This window comes from Myxine glutinosa, chromosome 1 (assembly GCF_964187855.1).
Source record: "Myxine glutinosa chromosome 1, kmMyxGlut1.1, whole genome shotgun sequence".
NCBI classification, from domain to species: domain Eukaryota; kingdom Metazoa; phylum Chordata; class Myxini; order Myxiniformes; family Myxinidae; genus Myxine; species Myxine glutinosa.
Genome location: NC_136261.1, coordinates 63,735,227 through 63,758,232, shown reverse-complemented (window position 1 = coordinate 63,758,232; position 23,006 = coordinate 63,735,227). Strand labels below are relative to the sequence as shown.

The 23,006-nt window shown below is 45.8% G+C and overlaps 1 protein-coding gene across 4 annotated transcripts in view; it reads left to right on the top strand.

The window, feature by feature from the left end:
• Positions 1-366: 366 nt before the first annotated feature.
• ANKRD13C (ankyrin repeat domain 13C) overlaps positions 367-23,006 on the top strand; it is a 122,408-nt gene continuing 99,768 nt past the window's right edge. Inside the window, exons 1-2 of one of the 4 annotated variants that reach the window (XM_068103564.2) lie at positions 367-738; positions 16,275-16,316. In XM_068103564.2, coding sequence (XP_067959665.1) covers positions 543-738; positions 16,275-16,316 — 238 coding nt within the window. In that variant the 5' untranslated portion in view covers positions 367-542. The remainder of the gene's footprint in view (positions 739-16,274; positions 16,317-23,006) is intronic. The other 3 variants (XR_010982474.2, XM_068103567.2, XM_068103565.2) reach the window with 3 other exon arrangements.

The following is a 23,006-nucleotide window of genomic DNA, read 5'->3' as shown; positions in this document are numbered from 1 at the left end:
AAGCAAGCAGTCCAACGAAAGGGTTGATAAGGAACGGCTGGCTTGGCAAGCGATAGCGAGCTGATCGGTTTTGGAACACACCCATGACGCGTCTTGCAGGGGTTTTGAATTTGCCAATGTGAGCATGGCCTGCAGCGATTGGCTGATTCGCAAACGACGTCATCAGCTGAGAACGAGCAATTTATCGACGCTTAAATTATAAATATGTCTGAAGGACGTTTAGAGTAACAAGGAAAAATCCAATTACTTCCACTTATAATCAGACACTTTGATCAATTTCTCTTGCATTGAATAAATTTGTCGACGTATTTGAATTTGAAACGTTCGTTATTTTAAAACCAACAGAAGTCGCTTCGTCCTCCCCTTGACTAAGCTTTACATTTCCTTCTCTTCTCCGGTTTCCCTCGTTCCTACGCGCTCTCTCCCCTCCCCTTCCCGCCCTCCCCTCCCCCTGGCATCCCCTCGCACCGCCTGTCCTTGGCTAGATCTCGTTCGTGTTCGTCGTCGGGTTCCGGCGGACTCCGGCGGGCCATGTGGCCGTCATGACCGGCGAGCAGACCCCGGGTCCGGCGGCCTGCCTGTTTCGAAGCCGCTCGTCCCGCGTCGAATCGGCTCGCAAGGCGCCGCGTCCGCAGCAGGCCACGCCGTACCCCGTACATGAGTGCGTGTTCAGAGGAGACTTACGGAGGCTGTCGCTGCTCATCCGCACGCACGGGATGGCCCACAAGGACGTGCACGGTGCGGGAGGGTCTTGTGAATGTGAACCGAATTGGGAGTCGGGAGAACGGGACTTGTTCATTGGGATCGGGGCCCATGGTGCTTGGTGCTTGCTGAGTGGTCTCTTTTATTTGCTCGCAGTCGCAGGATGTGTATGTGGTGCAGTGGTTCGTGAATCGGGCAAGGGTGCGTGATTTGTTGATGGTCCTCATAGTGCGTGATGTGCTTGGCTCGGATGGTGTGAGATAATGATGGCACCATTGTGTGGGATGTGGTGCTGCCCCTTGAGTTACATAGAATGTTACTGGTACCCGTGGGGGTGCTCTAGGCGGTGCTGGCCATGGGGGTGAAAGGTGGTGCTGGCCATGGGGGTGCTCAAGGCGGTGCTGGCCATTGGGGTGAATGAGGTGATGCTGTTCATGGGGGTGCTCTAGGCGGTGCTGGCCAAGGGGGTGAATGAGGTGATGCTGTTCATGGGGGTGCTCTAGGCGGTGCTGGCCAAGGGGGTGAATGAGGTGGTGCTGGCCATGGGGGTGCTCTCGGCCGTGTTGGCCATGGGGGTGAATAAGGTGGTGCTGTTCATGGGGGTGCTCTAGGCGGTGCTGGACATGGGGGTAAATGAGGTGGTGATGGCCATGGGGGTGCTCTAGGCAGTGCTGGCCATGGGGGTGAATGAGGTGGTGATGGTCATGGGGGCGAATGAGGCGGTGCTGGCCATGGGGGTGAATGAGGTGGTGCTGGCCATGGGGGTGAATGAGGCGGTGCTGGCCATGGGGGTGAATGAGGTGGTGATGGCCATGGAGGTGAATGAGGCGGTGCTGGCCATGGGGGTGAATGAGGTGGTGCTGGCCATGGGGGTGAATGAGGTGGTGCTGCCATGGGGGTGAATGAGGTGGTGCTGGCCATGGGGGTGAATGAGGTGGTGATGGCCATGGGGGTGAATGAGGTGGTGATGGCCATGGGGGTGAATGAGGTGGTGATGGCCATGGGGGTGAATGAGGCGGTGCTGGCCATGGGGGTGAATAAGGTGGTGATGGCCATGGGGGTGAATGAGGCGGTGCTGGCCATGGGGATGCGTGAGGCCTAACTGCTGCTTTTGGTTGAGTGAAGAAGTACATGAGGCGGTGATGGCCCTTGGGGTGGTGCGTGTGGTGCGGCTATCGTTTGGGGAGCATTGCATGGGGCTGTGCTATCGCTTGGGGGAAATTGCATGGGGTGATGCTATCGCTTGGGGGAAATTGCATGGGGTGATGCTATCGCTTGGTGGGGCATTGCATAGGGTGATGCTGTCGCTTGGTGGGGCATTGCATAGGGTGATGCTGTCGCTTGGTGGGGCATTGCATGTGGTGATGCTGTCGTTTGGTGGGGCATTGCATGTGGCGGTGCTGTCGCTTGGTGGGGTATTGCATGTGGCGGTGCTGTCGCTTGGTGGGGCATTGCATGTGGCGGTGCTGTCGCTTGGTGGGGCATTGCATGAGGTGATGCTGTCGCTTGGGGGGAATTGCATGTGGCGGTGCTGTCGCTTGGTAGGGCATTGCATGTGGTGGTGCTGTCGCTTGGTGGGGCATTGCATGGGGCATTGCATGGGGGCGGTGCTGTTCCTTGGGGGGCATTGCATGGGGTGATACAATTGCATGGAGCAGTGCTGTTCCTTGGGGGGGAAATTGCATGGAGCAGTGCTGTCTCTTGGGGGGCATTGCATGGGGCGGTGCTGTCTCTTGGGGGGCATTGCATGGGGCGGTGCTGTCTCTTGGGGGGCATTGAATGGGGCGATGCTGTCTCTTGGGGGGAACTGCATGGGGCGGTGCTCTTCCTTGGGGGGGAAATTGCATGGAGCAGTGCTGTCGCTTGGGGGGAATTACATGGGGCGGTGCTGTCTCTTGGGGGGCATTGCATGGGGCGGTGCTGTCCCTTGGGGGGCATTGCATGGGGCGGTGCTGTCCCTTGGGGGGCATTACATGGGGCGGTGCTGTCCCTTGGGGGGCATTGCATGGGGCGGTGCTGTCCCTTGGGGGGCATTGCATGGGGCGGTGCTGTCCCTTGGGGGGCATTGCATGGGGCGGTGCTGTCCCTTAGGGGATGCATTGGGTGGTGCTGGCCTTTGGTGATGTGTAGGACCGTGCTGGCCCTTTGGGGTGTGCGTTGTGCTGCTCGGCCTTGGGGGCGGGGGGGGGGGGTGGCTTGGCATGTTGGTGCTTGTCGTTGGGGGTGCGTTTGGCGGGATTCGATGCTGACGTTCAGCGTTTGATGTGGATTTCCTTATGGGTGTGACATGTATGAATGAATTGTTCAAATGATGCGACTTGGAGGTGACCACCTCGCACCTAGATGTATGATGGTCGTGGTATCATGAAGCGCATTCTTATCTTTCATTCCTCTTTCCCTCCTCTCCCCTATCTCGTCTCTCTTCGCGGTTCTCGAGTTGGCCACAAGTGTGCATATAGCAGTGTTGGCTTTGGTGTCTTGTGATGTTCCATTTTCCAAGGTTTTTAACTTTGTGCTTAACATTGTGTGAATGTGGAGTGGTGCTGGCATCCAGGGAATCCAACGCGCTGCTGTCGACCCGGGCGCCTGACTTGCTTCAGGTCACCCGATCGGGTGACCCGCTTGACTTGAGCACGCTGGCATCGTTTGCGACGCCCATTATAGCTCGTTTTCTGACCTTCACCGTGGTCTTGCTTTTTCATGTCTTGCTGCTCTTACGATTTGAGAACTCAACAAGAATGAGTATCTATGAGCCTCCAAGAAGTCCCTCACCTTTCAAATGGCATTTGCATTTCAAGTGAGATCTATGATGACACTTTGAGAAAACCGAAAGGAAGTATTTTTTCCAACACGAATAAGATGTAACGCAGAATGTTTCTCGGTGCATTTTTCTCCAGAAATGCACTTTTTGAGACGTTTGTTTTGCATCTTTCATTGCTGGCATGACATGCTTTCTCACCTATCTGAAGGCTGAGCTGCATGTCGAGGTTGCTTTTGAAACCTACACAGCGATTTGAACACCGATTTGGAAAGAGTTTAATCAGGGTGTTCTGCTGACATCAAAGTGTGATTGTTGCTTTCGACTCTGTTTGGCGTGCATCCTGAAGCTCGAGCTTGTCCAAACAAGTTCGTTTTCAAAGACCGCGGTCGTTTTAGCTCGGCACGCATCTGATAAACAAGCCTTGTGAACATATCGAACTGGTGGAATACCTCATGATTTGGTGTTTTAAGTAGTGCAGAACAAACCCATATCGGTGTTGAATTATCTCATCCTATCCGGCTTGCCCTAGGCCTGGTGTTGGGTTAGCGGTTCGGGTGCCGGCTTGGGATCCCAGGATCCGGGGTTCAAATCCTGGTTGATCTCTGAATTAACGCCAGAGGGGGTTGACTCAGCCTGTCATTCTTCCGATGTCGGCATATTGAGTACCAGTTCACTGGTAATTCCCTGTGTTTGTCGCAAGAGGCGACTAACGGGGTTGGTGGCAGGAAGGGCATCCGGCCATAAAACATTGCTTCAAAAAGGGGACCACGAATGAATGAATGAATGATCGTTTTGAGGCCATTTTTCCCCGCTAGAGCGGGGGTTAGCCTTGCGGGCCCCATGACAATCATGGTTCCCTGTTTGAGGCAATGTTGTTATGGCCGGATGCCCTTCCTGACGCCAACCCTTGGTCACGTTCTTACGATGCGCAGGGATACAGTATACCTATTCTAAACCGGGGTACACACCGCGATCATTCATCCCAGCAAGCTGGGGACAAAAAGGGGACCACGGTTGCCCGAAAAAGGCCAACCCCTGCTCTGTGGGGAAAAATGGCCTCAAAAGGTGGTTCTTATCCGGCTTTCGCTACCGTATTTTGTCACAACTTGCTTTGCGCACTGAGAACCCAAAGGTTCCCTATATAATGAGGTACCTTAGTGAAAATATCGTTACATTTGGACAAAAGTGGACAAAATATCGTTACAATGGACAAAAGTACCATTTTTTTTTTTCACCAAAGCATCTCCATGGTAAATCATTGAGAAAAAAAAGTAAGCTGCAAAAAAATTGGATAATGGGAAGGGCAATATATGACGTCTTTATGATGTCATCAGCTAATTATTACACAATTATATATTTTTAAAAATCGTTTAATTAGTTAAGAGTAATCCGTGGAGCGTATTTTGACGCTAAAGTATTTATTTCTGAGGTGAAGGAATTCAATGCAGTTGCCAATATTGTTCTTAGACTATCTTTAAAAGATTTATGATGTCATTATGACATCATAAACTAAAAATAAACTCGTATTATACACAAATTGGATTGGTTAGTCAACACTGACATATGGAGTCTTTAGTTCATAAGGCCGTTTGTTGGGTCACAGAATTTAACGCAGCCACACTTTTTTTATTTAGACAGCTATTACATTTTATGACGTCATCATTATGTCATCTGCTAGTTTAATAAAAGGATAGATGGTTCAAAATTAAACATTGAATTAAATATGTATATACATCATATTCATGCTCCTCTCCCCTGTTGTGATCAATGATTCCATTGAGATGTCAAAAAATAACGATGGCTTATGACATTATTACCTCACAAAAATACAGTTACAACCCCCCCCCCCCCCCCTCCCCTGACCCCCACCCCCACCCCCCACACACACACACACATCTGTTTTATGCTATATCATTGTTGTAATTGTTACTCATGCCTTTGTGAGAGAATATTACGAAGTATTACCAGCCTCATTGATTCTGCAATTAGGATTGATGTTCAACACCCCAATTATACTCAAGGCAAGTAATTAATTGTTCAAAGTTGACATTCACAGATGTGGAATAAGATTGATAGCTTGGTGTCAGTGATGAGCTGCAGCTGCAAGCAAATTATTTCTGACAGTTGCAACAGCAAAGTTCTGTTCAGGGTAGACCACTTCCATGAAAGGATCCTTTGGCTGTAGTGGACGAGGGATTACGGTCAATGTTATCCAGTGCACCGACAGTGAAGAGTCCATTCCTGAGAATAGATGGGCACACAATTTGATCAGCGGTGAACTGGTCACACATTGCAGATGCCAATTTATTCTCCAGCTGCAGGACCCGGCTGTCGGAGATGCTCAACCCCAGTTTGGCCAGTTGGTCAACAAGTGTTCTGTTCCTCGTCAGTGTGTGAATATTCAATCCAATGTAGACAGGAAATGGAGGCTCTCGCTCTGGAGACTGTTTTTTGGGAGTGGCCCCTTTCTTGCATCTTTTCTTCGAATTGTGGAGGTATAACTAAGCCATTGCTTGACTGGCCTGCGTGTCATCAACATTGAAGATTCTTTGGTTTTTTTCAACAAAATTAGAATAAAGTGACGTCACTGCAACAGCAAATCGGCTTATGGTTGCTTAAATGTCATTGATTACATCACTCTTCAATTCCTTGACCCTCAAAATGTCAAATTAATGACTTGGAATCTCATCACAATGCTTCACAACCTTATTTTCTACATTTACTTGCCCTACGAGCTCGGTAGTAGATTGTGACGTTATTATGACGTCATAAAGTACACTTCCTGTCATCCGATTTTTTATTTTTTTGTTGTTGTTCAGCTTACGCTCTTTTTGATTGTAACACATGGGCAAAGCTTTGGTGAAAAAATGATGCTTTTGTCCACTGTGTAACAATCCTTGCCATTTTTGTTACTAAGGTACCTCACTAATATAGGTATGATTGTCGCAACTGATTAAATGTTTTCCAGAAGTTTGACATTGAGAGCCGTTCACAAGTACCGCAAGTATTGTTTGAAATGTATGTACAAAGTGGTTCTGAATACTCTGCCATTCTTGCACAAATTTGAGCATCATCATCCAATCGACATTTGTCTCTGAAATTCCACATACTCTGTAGATTACACTCGTCGCAAAAGATTTTGAGGCTTGTATTGTTTTTGAGGTACGTTCAAACGTGTTCATATTCTGGTTAAAGAGGGACAGCATATAGATTTGTACACTCCAGAAACCATTGTGGTGGACGCCAAAGTAGGTTATGTGATGACATGGGTGAAAATTTGCACCAACTCCAGTCTACACTAGAGCGAAGTCGATGGTGTGCCATCGCAAACCCCCACGCTTCCCACCTAAAGCAAGGTTGAAAGACAGCAAAAGCTTCCACCAGGAATGACCAAATATCAAATTTTGAGTTGAAAAAATTATTCTGTTTTGACTCGTTGTGACCTAATGCCCCCACCCCCTTGGGGCATTAACCCGGGGTGAAATCCAAAAAATCGTTACATATTTCATGCGTCCCCCATTGTTGATTGCAAACACAGTTTCATTTAAAAATGCTTAAAATGTGCCCGTAATTTCATTCTTTTTTTTTGGTATGTGACCTTTTGACCCTGCAGTGATGCTGCTCTCTCACTTTTGCCATGTGGTGATCACAACTCCCAAGTTTGGTGAATTTCTGCCCAACCGTTTAGGAGACGACAGTGTGACAGACACAGACAGATGGAGCCGAGCACAATATCTCCCCCATTTTTAAAATTAAAGTTTGGGGATAATGATCACGGGCAATCTTCCTATCATCAGAAATGGCATTCATGATGTGATGATCACTGTTGACCACAATACTAGCTCGTGTCCCTAGGATGTCCCAAGCATGTTCAATCACATTTGAGTCCAGAGATTCTGCAGGCCAGTTCACGCGAGTGATGTGCTATTGATGTGCAGGTGTTGACGATGTGAGCAGTATTTTGCCAGGTAGATTACTGCAGGCATCATGATTGCACCTTTGTATCTGACACCAGTCATTGCACCCCTCTGAATCTTGACAGGATCTTTTGTTTTGTGTACAAAGTCAAGGCTCGTGTAAGAGGTAGAACACAGAATGGATCAGGATGCAAAAACAAATGGAACAGCAGAAAGAGGCAACAACAGCAGGGTTGAGGGACAAAATAGAGGGGAAGAATGGGAGTGGGGAAGAATGAAGGGTAAGGGAGAACACATAGGGGTAGGAAACATCGATACAGAGGAAAGCTCTCAGAAATGAAGGGCTGGAATGAGGTGGGTTTGACAGGAAGGGAGGGCGTTGGGAAGGGAAGAGGAAGGACATGGAAAAAAGGAAGGAATTTAATATCAAATGCGATGATAGATTCCATGACCTTGCTGATGATTGGAAGTAAGGTAATGGGTCTGTAGTTGAAGGGATCCGTTTTTGCACCTTGTATGTAATGCAGTGAATGCAGATTTCCAAGCAGATGGAAGATTACCTCGGGTAAATTAAAGGGTGAAAAAAGGCAAAGAGAGGATGTGTAATAGCAGCAGAGCAGGTGTTTAAGGCATGCGAGTTCATCCAGTCTAGTTTTAGAATCAGTCGAGGGTCACTAGAAACCTCGACTCCTTCTCGGGTGAAAAAGTCAAGGAGCAGTTGAGTATGACTGTGTTGGGTGGGTACAGCGAATGAGGGGTTTGAAACACAACATTTGGAAGCAAACACAGAATTGAGGAATTCGGCCTTCTCATGAGTGGAGTCGGCTGTGGTGCCATTTGAAGAGAGGGAAGGGATGGAAAGGGGAGCATACACTAGAGACAGACTAAACAAGGAGCCACCAGGTTTTAGAGGAGGAAGACAAGTTTGAAAGTTCATTCTTGAGTTTGGACGGATGTTTTCTGGCTCTCCTGAGAGTGACTTGTTGCAGATTTTTTGAATGATTGGAGATTGCTTTCGGTCAGGTTTGCTTTCCAGGAAGAGAAGGCAAGTTGTTTCGGAGCAACTCCCTCACTACAGGATTCAGTGTACCATGGGTGAGAAAAATGGTAGGAAATTTGAAGACGAGATGGGATGGATCTGTGTATAAGAGAGAGCAGGTCTATGTGTCATTCCTAAATCATTCTTAAACTCACTTGGACCACATGGGTCACCGATTTATGGAAGATCTTTTCCTGATTGAGTTTCTTTCCTCAGTAGTGATGATGCTTTTCAGACACGTGACTGTATGTGTGTATGTGTCTGTCTGTCTCTGCTATTTATGAGAAACTTTACCTTGAAAGAAAGATTTGTGCTCAGTCCAGGTAAAAGTAGATTTCAACAGGTAGATATTTCAGGAACAATGTTTTTTTTCTTTTTGTGCTCTCTTTGATTCCGTATCTTTTCTTTCTTCTGCTTCTCTCAAAAAGGTCACTGAAGTCCATCTCCTACTGATGGGTTCAATTGTTGTTGTCGTGGTTTTGAAGTGCCGCTTTGCTGTTCAGTAGGAGTGTTTGAGATTGTGGGATCGAGTGTTTATTTATTTGTTTATTTCTTTTAATGTCTGTGGGTCTCGGATATTTTGGTTTTTCTTTCCCATTGTTGGCTGCTTATTGCGTTGTGGGGGAGAACAGAAGAGTGTCTCGTGTGCATGGTACTAACAGGAAAGCCTTGGCAGCATTGTTTATGCAGTCTTTATAATCTCTAACCAACGCACTGGTTAATTAACTGAAAAGGTCCACATGGAATTTCCTGGCTCTTTGGTGCTCCATGTCATGAATGAATGAATAAGTGAGTGAAGCTGCAAGGGAGTCATGTTTTTAAGTTCATTAAAGGTTTGTTGTTTTTTTCTTTTACAAAATTGATTATTGGTGACTGTATGCAATAAAAAAGTGTTTTGGTGGTGGCAGGATGTGGAGCTAATTTATACAACAAACAACAACAACAGGCATTTTAAGTCCATTTTCCCTGCAAGAGCGGGGGTTAGCCTTGCGGTCCCCATGACAATCTTCTCCATTTTGCCCTATTTTCTGCATCTCCCCTTGTTAACCCCCTTACCCGCATTTCTTCTTCCACCATCTTTAGCCAAGTCTTTCTCGGTCTTCCCCGTCCTCTACTTCCTTCTACATTCATTTCCATCATTCTTAGCCAGTCACTTTCATCCTTCCTCAACACATGACCAAACCATCTCAACCTGTTCCTCTTCACAGCATCAATCACAGGCTCTATTCCCATCATCTTTCGCAATTCATCATTTGTCTTCCTCTCTCTCAACGATACTCCACACATCCACCGAACCATTCGCATTTCCACCCTTTCCAGCCTTTGTTGCTGCTCTACGTTCATTACCCATGTCTCGCTCCCATAAATCATAACACTTTTTTTTTTTTTTTTTTTTTTTTTTTTTTTTTTTTTTTTTTTTTTTTTTTTTTTGTATACAATATCGAGGCTCGTGAAAGAGCGAACATTAATCACATGAACACACAGAAAGACAAACCGACACATAAAACATATAACATAGGGAGCGGTAGACAAGATGGGGAGAGAGGGGGAAGGACACAAACACAACATTTGAGAGCAGGGACCGAGAGACATGGAGACATCGAGAGATCTGAGAGAGGGCGAGGGCTTTGGGGGGGGGGGGGGCGTGGGAAGGGGGCAGTGGGAGAGGTATAAAACATATGGACACTGCCAGGACTTCCAGGAAAGAAGTTGGAATTTCAAACAAGGTGGATCTGGGGTGAATTAGCGGGGGTAGAAAAGATCAAGGTTTTGGATGGGGGAAGATAAGAGATGGTGGTGAACAGCTGTTTTAAAGACCTGGAGGGAGGAGTGGGATTGAAGGGAGTGAGGGAGTTTGTTCCAGAGGCGGGAGAAAAGAGGAATGAAAGAGTGAAGGTGAGCGGAGAGCCGAGATTTCGGCAGTTTAACCATCAGAGGGTTGCTGGCAGATCTTGGGCGACCTGTAGGAATATTTGGGGGACAGAGCACAGAGAGAGCTGGGGGTGCAAGGCCGGAGAGGAGTCGGTAGAAGACAGAAAGACCACCTACCTGCCTGCGGTGAGTGAGTGAAAGGCCCTCAGAGATAGCTTCATCGCGGGAGATTCCAATAATTCTGAAAGCTTTGGTTTCAACAGCGTGAAGCCGAGCTAGGTGTGAGGCAGGAGCACCGGCCCATAGGGGAGAACAGTATTCCATTGAGCTGCGGATGAAAGCCTTGTATGTGGTGAGGAGCTCAGGTGTGCCGAGGAAGGACTTCGCACGACGGAGGATGCCCAGTCGGCGACTGGCTTTGGAGGCCAGCTTGGAAATGTGGTTTTCCCAAGAAAGATCATGGCAGATAGTGAGACCCAAAATCTTGAGCGACAGAACTTCTTGGAGAGGATTGTTGAGAAAGTAGATGGGAGGGTTGTCCAGTCGATCTTTTCGGAGAGACATAGTAAGAGTGTGAGATTTGTCAGGATTGAAAGACATGTTCCACTTGTTTGACCAGTCTGTGATTTTGTCCAGGTCTTCAGAGAGTGAGGAGGCAGCAGACTGCCGATCTGAGGGAAGAGGAATGGAGCGGCAGAGAGTGGAGTCATCAGCAAAGAGATAGAGAGGATTTTCGAGAGAGTCAGAGAGATCATTGATGAAGACCAGAAAAAGCACGGGGCCCAGAACACTGCCTTGGGGAACTCCAGCCTGAACAGGAAGAGGAGATGAGAGAAACCCATTCAGGGCCACACGTTGACGACGACTAGAGAGGAAGTCCGCCAGCCATGCGTGGAGATTTCCATGGATACCAAAGGAGGAGAGTTTGGTGAGCAGAGCGGGGTGCCAGACCGTGTCGAAGGCACGTGATATGTCGAGGGAGACAGCTCTAATTTCCTGTTTGGCATTGAGGACCTCCATCCATTGTTGAGACAGCAGAAGCAGCATGTCCAGAGTAGAGTGACCTGGTCTGAAACCAAATTGATGATCAGAGATCAAGCCATTGGAGAAGAGGAAAGATTTCATATCAGAAGCAATGATGGATTCCATGACTTTGCTGATAATTGGGAGAAGGCTGATTGGTCTGTAGTTGCTAGGATCTGTTTTCGCACCTTTTTTGTGCAAAGCGGTGATGTTGGCTGATTTCCAAGCAGATGGCAGTTGACCTTGAGCAAAAGAGAGGGTGAAGAGAACAGAGAGAGGGTGAGATAGAGCAGCAGAGCAGGATTTTAGGACCCGTGGGCTGATGCCGTCGGGTCCAGTTGCAGAATCAGAGTCGAGGGTTGACAGAAACTTTTCCACCTTGTCAGGAGGAAAGGACACGGAGTCCAGGAGCAGCAGGGTACGACTGGGTATGGTGGGTACAGAGAGGGATGGGTTTGGGACACAAGATTTAGAGGCAAACACAGAGTTGAGGCATTCAGCTTTTTCACGTGCGGAGTCAGCTGTGTAGCCGTTTGAGGTAAGGGAGGGGATGGAGGGGGAACAAACACCAGAAACGGATTTGACCAGACGCCACCAGGATTTGGAAGAGGGAGACAGATAAGAGAGTTCGGTCTTGAGAACGGAGAGATATTGTTTCCTGGCTCTCCTGAGGGTGGACACACACTTGTTTCGGGCTTTGTGAAAGGAAATGAGATTTCCTTCCGTTGGATTTGCTTTCCAGGAGACGAAGGCAAGTTGTTTCTGGGCAACAGCCTCACCACAAGATTCCGTGTACCATGGACGGGAGGAAGGGTATGACAACTGAAGACGAGATGGGATAAATCTGTGCATGAGAGAGAGCAATTTACTTTGGAAGAATTCCCAGGATGAGTTGATGTCAGAGGTGGTAGAGATGGGAGACCAGTCCAGATGATTGATGGCTGCTTGAAGACCGTGCCAGTTGGCCTGAGTGAAATGCCAGACTCGTCGACGCTGAGCAGGCTCCCTGAGGATGGTCAGAGAGATGTCCACTTTAACAAGGACATGATCAGATGATCCGATCGGAGCAGAAGAAGAGCAGCAGACATTTTCAGGGAAGTTAGTCATAACCAAGTCCAGAAGAGAAGATGTTCCGTTGACTGAGATCCGGGTCGGGAAATTGACAGATTGTGTCAGTCCCAGTGAGTCGCAGAAGTCCTTTGCTGAGGAGCCATGGCTGGTGAGAGAGGTACCCACACCCAGCCAACTGGCATGATGACAGTTGAAATCACCACATATGAGGAAGAGAGAGTTGGGATGAGTAGATAGAAGTTGGTCCATATCATCAGACAGCGAGATGTAGATGGAGTCATCACTGTTTGGTGGACGGTACAACACACATATGAACAAGAGGTGGGAGCGAAGGGGAAGCCGTAGCCAGAGGTATTCCTGGGGGTGAGGTGGAGAGAGTGCAGTGCAGGGCGAGTGAGGAAGAGAGTTTTTGATAAAGATAGCAACCCCGCCTCCAGGACGAGGCTCAGGTCTATCATACCGGAGGAGGGAGTAGCCCGGGAGAGATACTATGGAATCAGAGACATCATAAAGGAGGAAAGTTTCTGTTAAGCAGATCACGTCTGGTTTGACAGAAGCAACCTGTATGGAGAGATCAGTTAAGTTTGAACGAAGGCCCCGGATGTTTGAGGTCCATACCGTTAATGAAGAGGAAGGGGGAGCATCAGATACAGAACAGGGGGGAGGAGGGGTAGGGTAAGATGTGGAAGAGGTGGAAGAGGTAGGGAGAGCTGTTGAAGGTGTGTCAGAGATTTCAGAATAGCTCGGAGAAAGGGAAGGATGGGGTGGACAAAAGGTTTGATGGTGATTGGGTGAGCCACAATGAGGTGTTATTTGAGGAGGGGGAAGAGCGAGGCAGAAGGTTGGGGGAGATGGAGGTGAGAGTTTGAAGGGGGAAGAAGCGGGGAGGACGCTTTGAGGAGGGGGAGTGAGCGGGGGGAAATTGAGAAGCAATGAGGGTGGGGAGATTTGAAGGGGAGGGGTGAGGGGGGAGTTTGGGAGGGAAGGGACAAGGGGAGGGATTTGAAAGGGATGGGATATGGGGGAGATTTGGAGGGGAGGGGTGAGGCAGGAGTCTAGGAGGGGAGGGGCGAGGGGGCGTCTTGGCGGGGAGGGGTGAGGGAGTAGTTTAGGAGGGAGGGGGCAAGGGGGGAGATTTGAAAGGGATGGTTGATGGGGAAGATTTGGAGGGGAGGGGTGATGGGGAAGATTTGGAGGGGAGGGGTTATGGGGAAGATTTGGAGGGGAGGGGTGAGATTGGATTTTTGAAAGTGTACGATTTATGGGAAACGAACATTTATTGCAAAATGAGTTTCTTGTGACCTTCGAGTTAAAAATACGTTTAAGGACGCTGGATGGAGGATGGAGTGCAGGAGAGTTTAGGGAATGTAGAACAAAGGCACTATAGGAGATGGATATTTTTTTTGGGATGAATTGATTTGGTGAGCAAGTCGAAAGCAGCCTTTTAAAGAAGAAGAAGAAAAAGGTGTTATAAAATATGACGGAATACATAACTTGAGGGGAAAGTGTAAACATTGAAGGTTAATGAGTGAAAACTATCTGGGGAAATGGGGGAGAAACACGTGGTCGAAGAACGAACGAACGAATAAGAATGAATAAACGAATGAGAACAGAGAAGGAAATGTTTTTTTTTTTGTTGTTTGTTTTTTGAGTTGAGATTTACACAAGGAAGTAGGCTATGGGTGAAAAGCCTGGGAATACAGAGAACGAAAGTTATTGGATCACAAACGACGGACCACTGAGAGAAAAACAAAGCCTCAAGGTTGTACAGTGCACACTGTACAAGGCCTTGCTCGCGACACGGCAAACAGACGATCAATTTATGAAAGATAAACACCGAGAAACAACCAAAGTTGCACACAATAACTTCACACACCGAAAGATAAATACAGTTTCGACAAAATACAATTGTGAACAGACTTAACTTCGAAAAACGTAGAGACCGTGTGGAGCTTCGAAAATCCCTGCCGCCGTCTCCAAGATCTCGCGAGATCTCCTACATCTCCTACTTCTCGCGAGATCTCCTACTTCTCACACATGCAGCATACACCTTTCCCTTCAGCTTCAACGACACTCCCCTCCTCGTCAGCAAGCCACTCGGTTCCCGAAACTTCTTCCATGCACATCTCACTCCAGCAACCGTTGCCGAGTCTGATCCACCTTCACCATTCAACATGTCTCCTCGGTAGCAAAATGTTTTCACACCTTCCAGCTTCATGCCGTCTCCAAGATCCAACTCAACATTTCCTCCATCTGCAGCTCCCTCTGTGCACACCTTACACTTGAATGTAGCTGCCACACTGGTTAATGACCCTCTCAAACCACTACATTTTTGATGAACCCACTCAGCGCACATTGTACATTGAATGGAGTTCACTCCGACACCCTTCCTGCACACAGCACAGGGCCACTTCCCAGTTCTTTCCACCTCACCACATGCTTTACCACTTGCCATCACCTTCGTTTTTCCGATATTCTGGAAGTGGAGCTAATTTATCCCACGAGTATTACTAAATAACTTTTGATTAAAAAAAAACTTTAAATTATAACGAAGCTTGGTGGAGTGTATATCTCTGTCACGCTGAACAGTTCACGTTTTGTATCCCACTGATAGGTCGGATCTGGATCCGGTCCTGAACCAAAATCTAATCGGCTTGCTCTTGTCACCTAACCAACTCATCCCCCAAGTTTTGACACAACTCGTCCACAACATTTTGAGATATCGTTTTTGGTCCTAATCTATCAATGGTGAAGAATCACTTAAAAATTCAAAAACACTCAGATTCGGTTTCGGATCTTCACCAAAATTGAATCAGGTCTTCCTTGTCACACAACCAACGCATCCACCAAGTTTTGTCACAACTCGTCCATAACTTTTTGAGATATGCTATATGTCGTTTTTGGCCCTAATCTATCAATGGTGAAGAATCACTTGAATATTATAAAAATCCTCAAACCAAGATTCGGATTCGGATCTTCAAAATTGAATCAGTTCTTGCTCGTCACACAGCCAACTCGTCCACGAAGTTTCGTCTGAATCTGTCCGCAACTTGTTTAGATATCCTGCTATGTATCATTTTTGGCCCTAATCTATCAATGGTGAAAAATCACTTGAAAAATAATTCTAGTGATCAGATCCAGATCTTCTAAATCGAAGCAGTTTGTCCTCGTCTCACACCATACCTGTCCTCACCTCATTTTGTCCGAATCTGTCCATAACTTTTGGAGATATCCTGCTCACAGACAGACAGACAGACCGGTGTGAAAGCATAACCTCCGTCCCCCTTCGGTGGCAGAGGTAACCATCAAAATTGTCTTGTTTTGAGAATCACGGTGTAATCTTGTGGTTTATCTTAGCGAGCTCGATGCCCACTCTGTATATTTATTTAGGGATCTGAATTCGGCTGACACTGACAGAATAGCTTAGAAGTTGTGCGTTCACATTGAGCTGTCTTGTCTGAGTTTGATTGCTCACCCGACGATAAAATGCCATCCTGTTGCTTTGCTATGGCACGGCATTGCATAGAGTATGCCAACCTTCCTAGTGGCCGTTAAGCTGGCTGTCTCATCTTCTCGCATTCACTTGTGGATGTTACAGATCGCGTGATATTTTTGTCATAAATGAGTATGCAGTTGTCTGACCACACCATGTCTAAATTGGAACTTCCTGCTTGAATTGAATCTGATTCCAGGTGCTGCATGGGTGAAAAGAGGCCAGTTGTGTTTAAGCATGTTTGTTGTGGTTACACTTGCTGGTTCAGTGGTCAAAAGTATTTTGACTGATGTGTGGACCCCTACCGAAATGGGTGGTATGCAGTGGTCATATGGACTTGCTTATAAGAATTGTCTTTGTGGTATTTGTCTCATGGTTATTTGTTTGTCATTTCAGGCAACACACCACTACACCTGGCCGTCATGCTTGGCCATAAAGGTAAGAGTGTTTTGACATTGTTTTACATAGATATCCATATCATTTTACATTGTTAGTATTTTTATAGATGTTCAATAATATGGAAATATTTAGAAAATAGAATTATGCGGGCAGTTCAAGGTTGATGTGGACTTTTTATTCTAGAAAAGCAAAAAATACAGGGAAGATGATGAAACGTCACCTGTTTCTCAAGGTATTGCACTGCTGCACGTACACACTTGTTCCATTGATGTGGTAATTTCCTAACGCCATCTACGTTTAAATATTTTGGGACAGTTATGCAACCATTTCAGCACACGTGCTTTGAAGTCCTCACAATCGGTGAACTTTATTACACTAAGATGTTCTTTGAGTCGTCCAAAGACTTGACCATCACAAAACCCTGAAGGTTCCGACCCGACCAGGCAACTGTTTTCCAAAATTTGGTTTATGCTTGAATTAAAACCACAAAACGCAAACCAAAGCAACTCGGCACTTGCTATTCTTATTTCTGCTTCCCATTCCCCTTTCTTAGTTCACTTCCTGTTTATCTCCTCGAGGTGATAGCATTAAAGAAGGTCCATCCTTCTGAACACCGCTCGTAGTTGCGAGACTACGTTATACACGGTAATAACTGGGAATCTCGTACCTAGGCGATCTTACTACACAGGTTGGATCAAGTTCAAGTCAAACATTATGACTCGTTAACCTTTTACACAAATCATTTTTTAGAACGTACATCTCATCTCAACAAATATTACACAGTCACGTATGATAACCAAGACATTCTGTATCAAATCTTCGGCGTACAGGCATTAAACTTGCACTGTACCAATACACCACCTAAAAGACGCGTAAATAAATTGCGACATAGATCTTCGTTAAGACGTCCAAAGATATGAAAATCATAAGGCGGCAAGTGCGCGCTCCTTGGGAGATTCTGTCGAACTTCCCAACTGACTGTTTGGGTGGGGTATGCAGGCCTTTTTAGGTCTAATGGAGTAAATGTCCTTTGGTACCCCCATGGCACTGATATTATTAAATTCCAGTGTTAATTGATTATTGTTTCCACACATCAATCACCTGACATCCAATTCTTCTGGAATTTTCCATATTTGGCATTCTCCAAAATGAGCTTTTAATGAACACTTTTAACATTTGTTTCAGAGACTTGATAGTAAATTGCATGTGAGAAGATCAATTCACGGCCATTAAAAATAAAAACTCGACAGCACTTTCAAACACACAATTAAGTGAAACACCTATTTTCAGTGTGGTGTGCTCCTTCAAAAGGAACTTAAAAATATATATAACCACCTTTAGAGGCCATTTTTCCCCGCAAAGCGGGGGTTGGCCTTTTTTGGGAACCGTGGTTGTTGTTGTTTTTCGGTCCCCTATTTGAAGCAATGTTTTACGGCCGGATGCCCTTCCTGACGCCAACCCTTTTTGCCGCCTTTAACGACAAACAGGGAATTACCAGTGAACTGGTACTCAATTAGCCGACCTCGGAAGGATGACAGGCTGAGTCAACCCCCCTGGCGTTAATTCAGCGATCGACCGGGATTCGAACCCAGGATCCTTGGATCCTAAGCCGGCACCCTAGCCGCTAGCCCAACACCAGGGCTTCGTCAAAAGGAACTTGATGGTACATATATGTTTCATAGCACACGTGACTGTTGCCTGCCATCTTGGTTTTTTCCCCACAGTACTTAGACCAGTGTTGATGTCACTTCCTATATATATCCTAATCGGGTACACCATACAAAATTTTACCATCGGATCATTCTTTTTCCAAGTATGGAATAAAAAGTCGACATCAGCCTTGCACCACTTTCATGTCTTTGCTTCTGAGTCATTAATTTTCTTTAGTCATGGGAACGGCTAGTTACACTACCGGTCAAACGTTTTAGAACACCTCAATTTTTCCAGTTTTTATTAAAATGTACGCAGTTTAATGTCCAGTGAATAAGCTGAAATGGTACAAAGGTAAGCAGTAAACTACTCGAGGTAAAAAAAAAAAAGTTTAGGTTAGCAAAAACGGGAAAATAATGTAAATTGCACAGGTATATTGTAAAAAAGGCCTTCTTCAGGGACAAAGTAATGGGTTAACAACTTACAGCTGTTCTGCAGCAATGTAAGTAAATTAAGCCTTGAAAGTTGATGCAAACAATTCTGACAGGTGTCCCAACCTCTGCTGATTACTTGATTACAAACCCCCTGTCTGTATAAAAGTGGTATTGGAACAGACTGTTATTACACCCTCTGAAGCATTATTTGGACAGTATTGCACTGCAGGAAGTAGTATATTGGAAACTGGAGGAAACTCTGAGAGGAAGAGGTCTGGCAGACCCAAAGCCACAACAGAATCAGAAGACAAGTTTCTGAGAGTCAACAGCTTGCGTGATAGGCGGCTCACAGGACAACAGCTTCAACCACAGCTTAAGACTGGTCGAAATAAGCAAGTCTCAGTTTCAACTGTGAAGAGAAGACTTCGAGCTGCAGGTTTGACAGGTCGAGTGGCAGTAAGAAAGCCATTGCTAAGATGGCAAAATAAGAAAAAGAGGCTTGCCTGGGCCATGAAGCACCGCCATTGGACTACTGAAGACTGGAAGAAGGTCTTATGGACCGATGAATCAAAATTTGAAATATTTGGTTCATCACGCAGGGTTTTTGTACGCCGTCAAGTAGGCAAAAGGATGGTTCCTTAGTGTGTGACACCAACTGTGAAACATGGAGGAGGAAGCGTGATGGTCTGGGGCTCTTTTGCTGGATCCAGAGTCGGCGACTTGCACAGAGTGACTGGCACCCTGAACCAAAAGGGCTACCACAGCATTTTGCAGCGCCATGCAATACCCTCTGGTATACGCCTAGTTGGTCAGGGGTTCATCCTACAGCAAGATAATGACCCTAAACACACCTCCAGGCTATGTCAAAACGACCTTCGAGGAAAAGAACAAGACGGTAGGCTTCAAATCATGGAATGGCCAGCACAGTCTCCAGACTTAAACCCATCGAGCTGGTTTGGGATGAAATGGACAGAAGGGTGAAAGCAAAGCAACCTACAAGTGCAACACATTGGTGGGAACTTCTGCAACAGTGTTGGGAAGAACTTCCCGAACAATATTTGATTTCCATTGTAGAAAGAATGCCACGAGTGTGTTCGGCGGTTATATCTGCAAAAGGTGGCTACCTTGCTGAGTCAAAAATTTAAATTAAATTTTGTTAAACAAAATGATTCTATGATTTCTTTTTTTATCTCCAATTGTTTATTTGTTCTATGCTTAATTTCAGAGTACATTGAGACATTAAACTGCGTAAATTTCAATAAAAACTGGAAAAATTGAGGTGTTCTAAAACTTTTGACCGGTAGTGTATGTATATATACAGTATATATGGGTTTCTTATATGTTGGATTAATGGAGGCAGAAATAATTTGCACCAATTTATTTTTTACGAATGCCCCCTTTAACGAAGTCGCTGGAGACATTATGTTTTTGGGTTGTCCATCAGTCTGTCCATGTGGGCATCCTGGATAGGTTTTCGTTACCGTGATAACTTAAGAACGGCTGAAGGGATCCAAGTCAAACTTGGTACAAGTATGTATAATGATCCAAAATGAACTGATTCGATTATGGGGTCAAGAGAGGTCAGAGGTTGCATTACGTAAAAATTATGTTGCTGCGCTAACTTGTGAACCAGTGTTGGGATTTTGACCAAACTTGTGTATATATATATATATACCGGTATATATTATGAGGCAAATATAAACTCATTAGATTTTGGCATTGAAAGGTCAAAGGTCATGCCAGGTGAAGATGTGATATTTCAGAACAGCTGAAGGTATTTAAATCAAACTTGGTACAAGTATGTACAATGATGTAATAATATGGGCAGAGGTATATCAGCTGATATCGCGACGTAGAAGAGTGCCATTCTCTAGTTTGATGTTTGTTTCATTCAAATAACATTCTAACATAACGAGAGAGATACCCGTGCTACGCACGGGTGGGAGGCCAGAAGCAAACTGGCAATGCAGATACGGCGAATGCGAAAGCATGAAACCAATAAATTCCACATTCCTGTCGCACCTTCAGTCGCACGTCAGACATGGACAGCAAGTTCGTGAAGGACTTCCATGAAAAACGTACCCGTTCGCAAACAAACGGGTACGTTCACGTATAGAAACATCGATCGTGGGACCGTGGCGAATCTGCATATGGCGATGGCAAAATATCAGAAATTGAAGGTTTTTTTTATTTTAAACGATTCATATAAACATCCGTTGAATCATATCACACGCACATCATCAAAATTTAAACAGTATCTTGAGAATTTGAATAAAAGCCACATCACTGTTCATATCGGTCAATATTGTTCCATCGTGTTTCAAATCGTGATCGATACACTATGATCGTGATGATCGTGAATCGTGATCGATAATCGTGTTCACAATCGCTATGTCGTATGTACTCCCGATACGTGTACCAAATTCCTGATATATGTAACTGTACCAAATCAACAGTGAAAAGGATTTTGAGCAGATAGCTGTCATGGCCCTGGCAAGATCGATGGAGACAGCGATCTGTTAGCGATCGATGGAGACATGTTGCTTTCCCGGGTGCAGCCGTTTGTGCATCGTCACAATGAGAACATCGTCACAATGGACGTTATGCGAACGTGAATGTTATGCGGGAGTCCAAACCTGAGAATACTGGAGACCAAAGCTGAAATTGGAAAAACTAAATAGCCTATTTAACTCTTGGAGATCCCAGGATTATCCACACAAAATATCGTTTCGATCGGTTGAGCCGTTTTTGCGGTACCTTCGAACAGACGGACGGACATTTGGTGAATTATAGTAAGATGGTACAGAGGTAGAACACGTTCCATATCATGAGCACCCTCCAGTTTGGGTTCAATTCACCACCTGACTGTACACTGTCAAATCATGGGTGTTTCATAGGCAGGGCGCTGCATCGCAAAGTGTTACCGTCCATCTGGTGGATGTTGAGCTGCACTGGTCTGTTCGTATTATTTGGTGTATTTTAAAGATCCCACTGAGTCTTTTGACGAAGGGTAGGCCAGTTGTCACGAGTTTCCAGAACAAATTTCTGAAATTATTGTCCTAACCTACAGGGAGCACCACCAGCTGCACAGTCATGCTTCTGACCATTGATGCAGGCCCGCAGCCACGTTCTGCATACGAGATAACAAAAGTCTTATAGTATACCTTTATTAGGATTTACTCCAGATGACTAAAGGTTTTCATTTATATACCCCTTTCTTTTTATCCAAATCATGGGTGATCAGTGCATTGATTGATACATCTGGCTCTGTACTTGAGGATGGTAGTTTCTTCATATTCTAGTCACCTCTACCAAGTGCTTTAAATAGGTGGCAGTTGGGCTGTGGATGTGGCTATGGAATTTCCGAACACGGAGCTTTAAGCGCCTTTTGACGTTTTTCAAAAGGCACAGCACCTTGCAATGCACTTAATCTGGTCCTGTGCATATGCCTATCGATCTGTGAGCTAGAAGTGTCCTTTGCTTGATGTGCATCTACACAGCTACGCCTTTGCGTCTGCGCTCAGATTAGCTGCATTATATTCATTAATTATGCAGGCTCACTGGTCCAGTTGGATTTGCTTTGTTCAGGGAGGTGGATGGAGCGGGTGAGTATGGTCAGGGAAGGGGTAGGGTGGAAGTTCACAACAATTGGCATTTCAGCAGGCTGTACATGGGTTGCCACTTGCTCATGCGATGTAACCACCCCTCCCAGCCCCCCTCATCCCTCCCCCCCCCCTTCCCCAAATGAAGTTAGAATTTTTTTCTTTTGCCGATTTATACTTGAGATCTTGTATTTGTTGCCCCAGTGGTAAGCATTGTGTATTCAAGACACTGTGTGCACCCTGTGAATAGTGGGCCGGCTACGCTTGCTGTCCGGGACAGTAAGCGTACTCGTTGATTGCTACTTTGGGAGGCTGTGTTCGGGAGGGGAGCGAGCGGGATGGAGAATATAAATGCACTTGCCAAATGGGTTGGCTGCCCACACTCTTCTCCATATCTTGTCTCAAGGCTGTTCTCTATATATTCGGAGATTGCATTGACTGTTGTATCCCATTGAGAATGTCCCATCATTTTAAGGTTTATTCGTAGTATTTGGAGAGTTAAGTTAGAGTTAGATCATGTAGAACTTTAAACAGTTAAATTGGTACCTGTTTTTTGCTTGATAAACAGGTGTGAGTTGTTTTTTATTTGTTTTTCTCTATCTTTTAGACAACGACGTGAGTTTTCTTTTGACAAGATAACCTTGATCTTTGTTGCGACTAAAATCCGACATTGATGAGCGAAGGCAGCTCATGGGTGGCTTGTCCTTGAGAGTGGGAATGTACAAATGTATTCTTCCTCCTCTTTTAATGAGCTTGCAGTCCCAAGGACGTAAACTGGCCTGGAATTTGTATTCCCAGAATGCTCCCTTACGGCCACAGGTTTGAAATCACCCCCATGAGGTTAATCAGAATTATTGTCCGACTTTCCGTGACACAATCTACTTTTGGTGATTTGTTTTGCCAGGGAATTCCTTGCCAAGTGGACAAGAGTGGTGAAATGGTTTAACATAAATAAATTAATAAAAAAGTATATATATATATATATATATATATATATATATATATATATATATATATATTGTGAGAAACCCCCCGGTGAAACC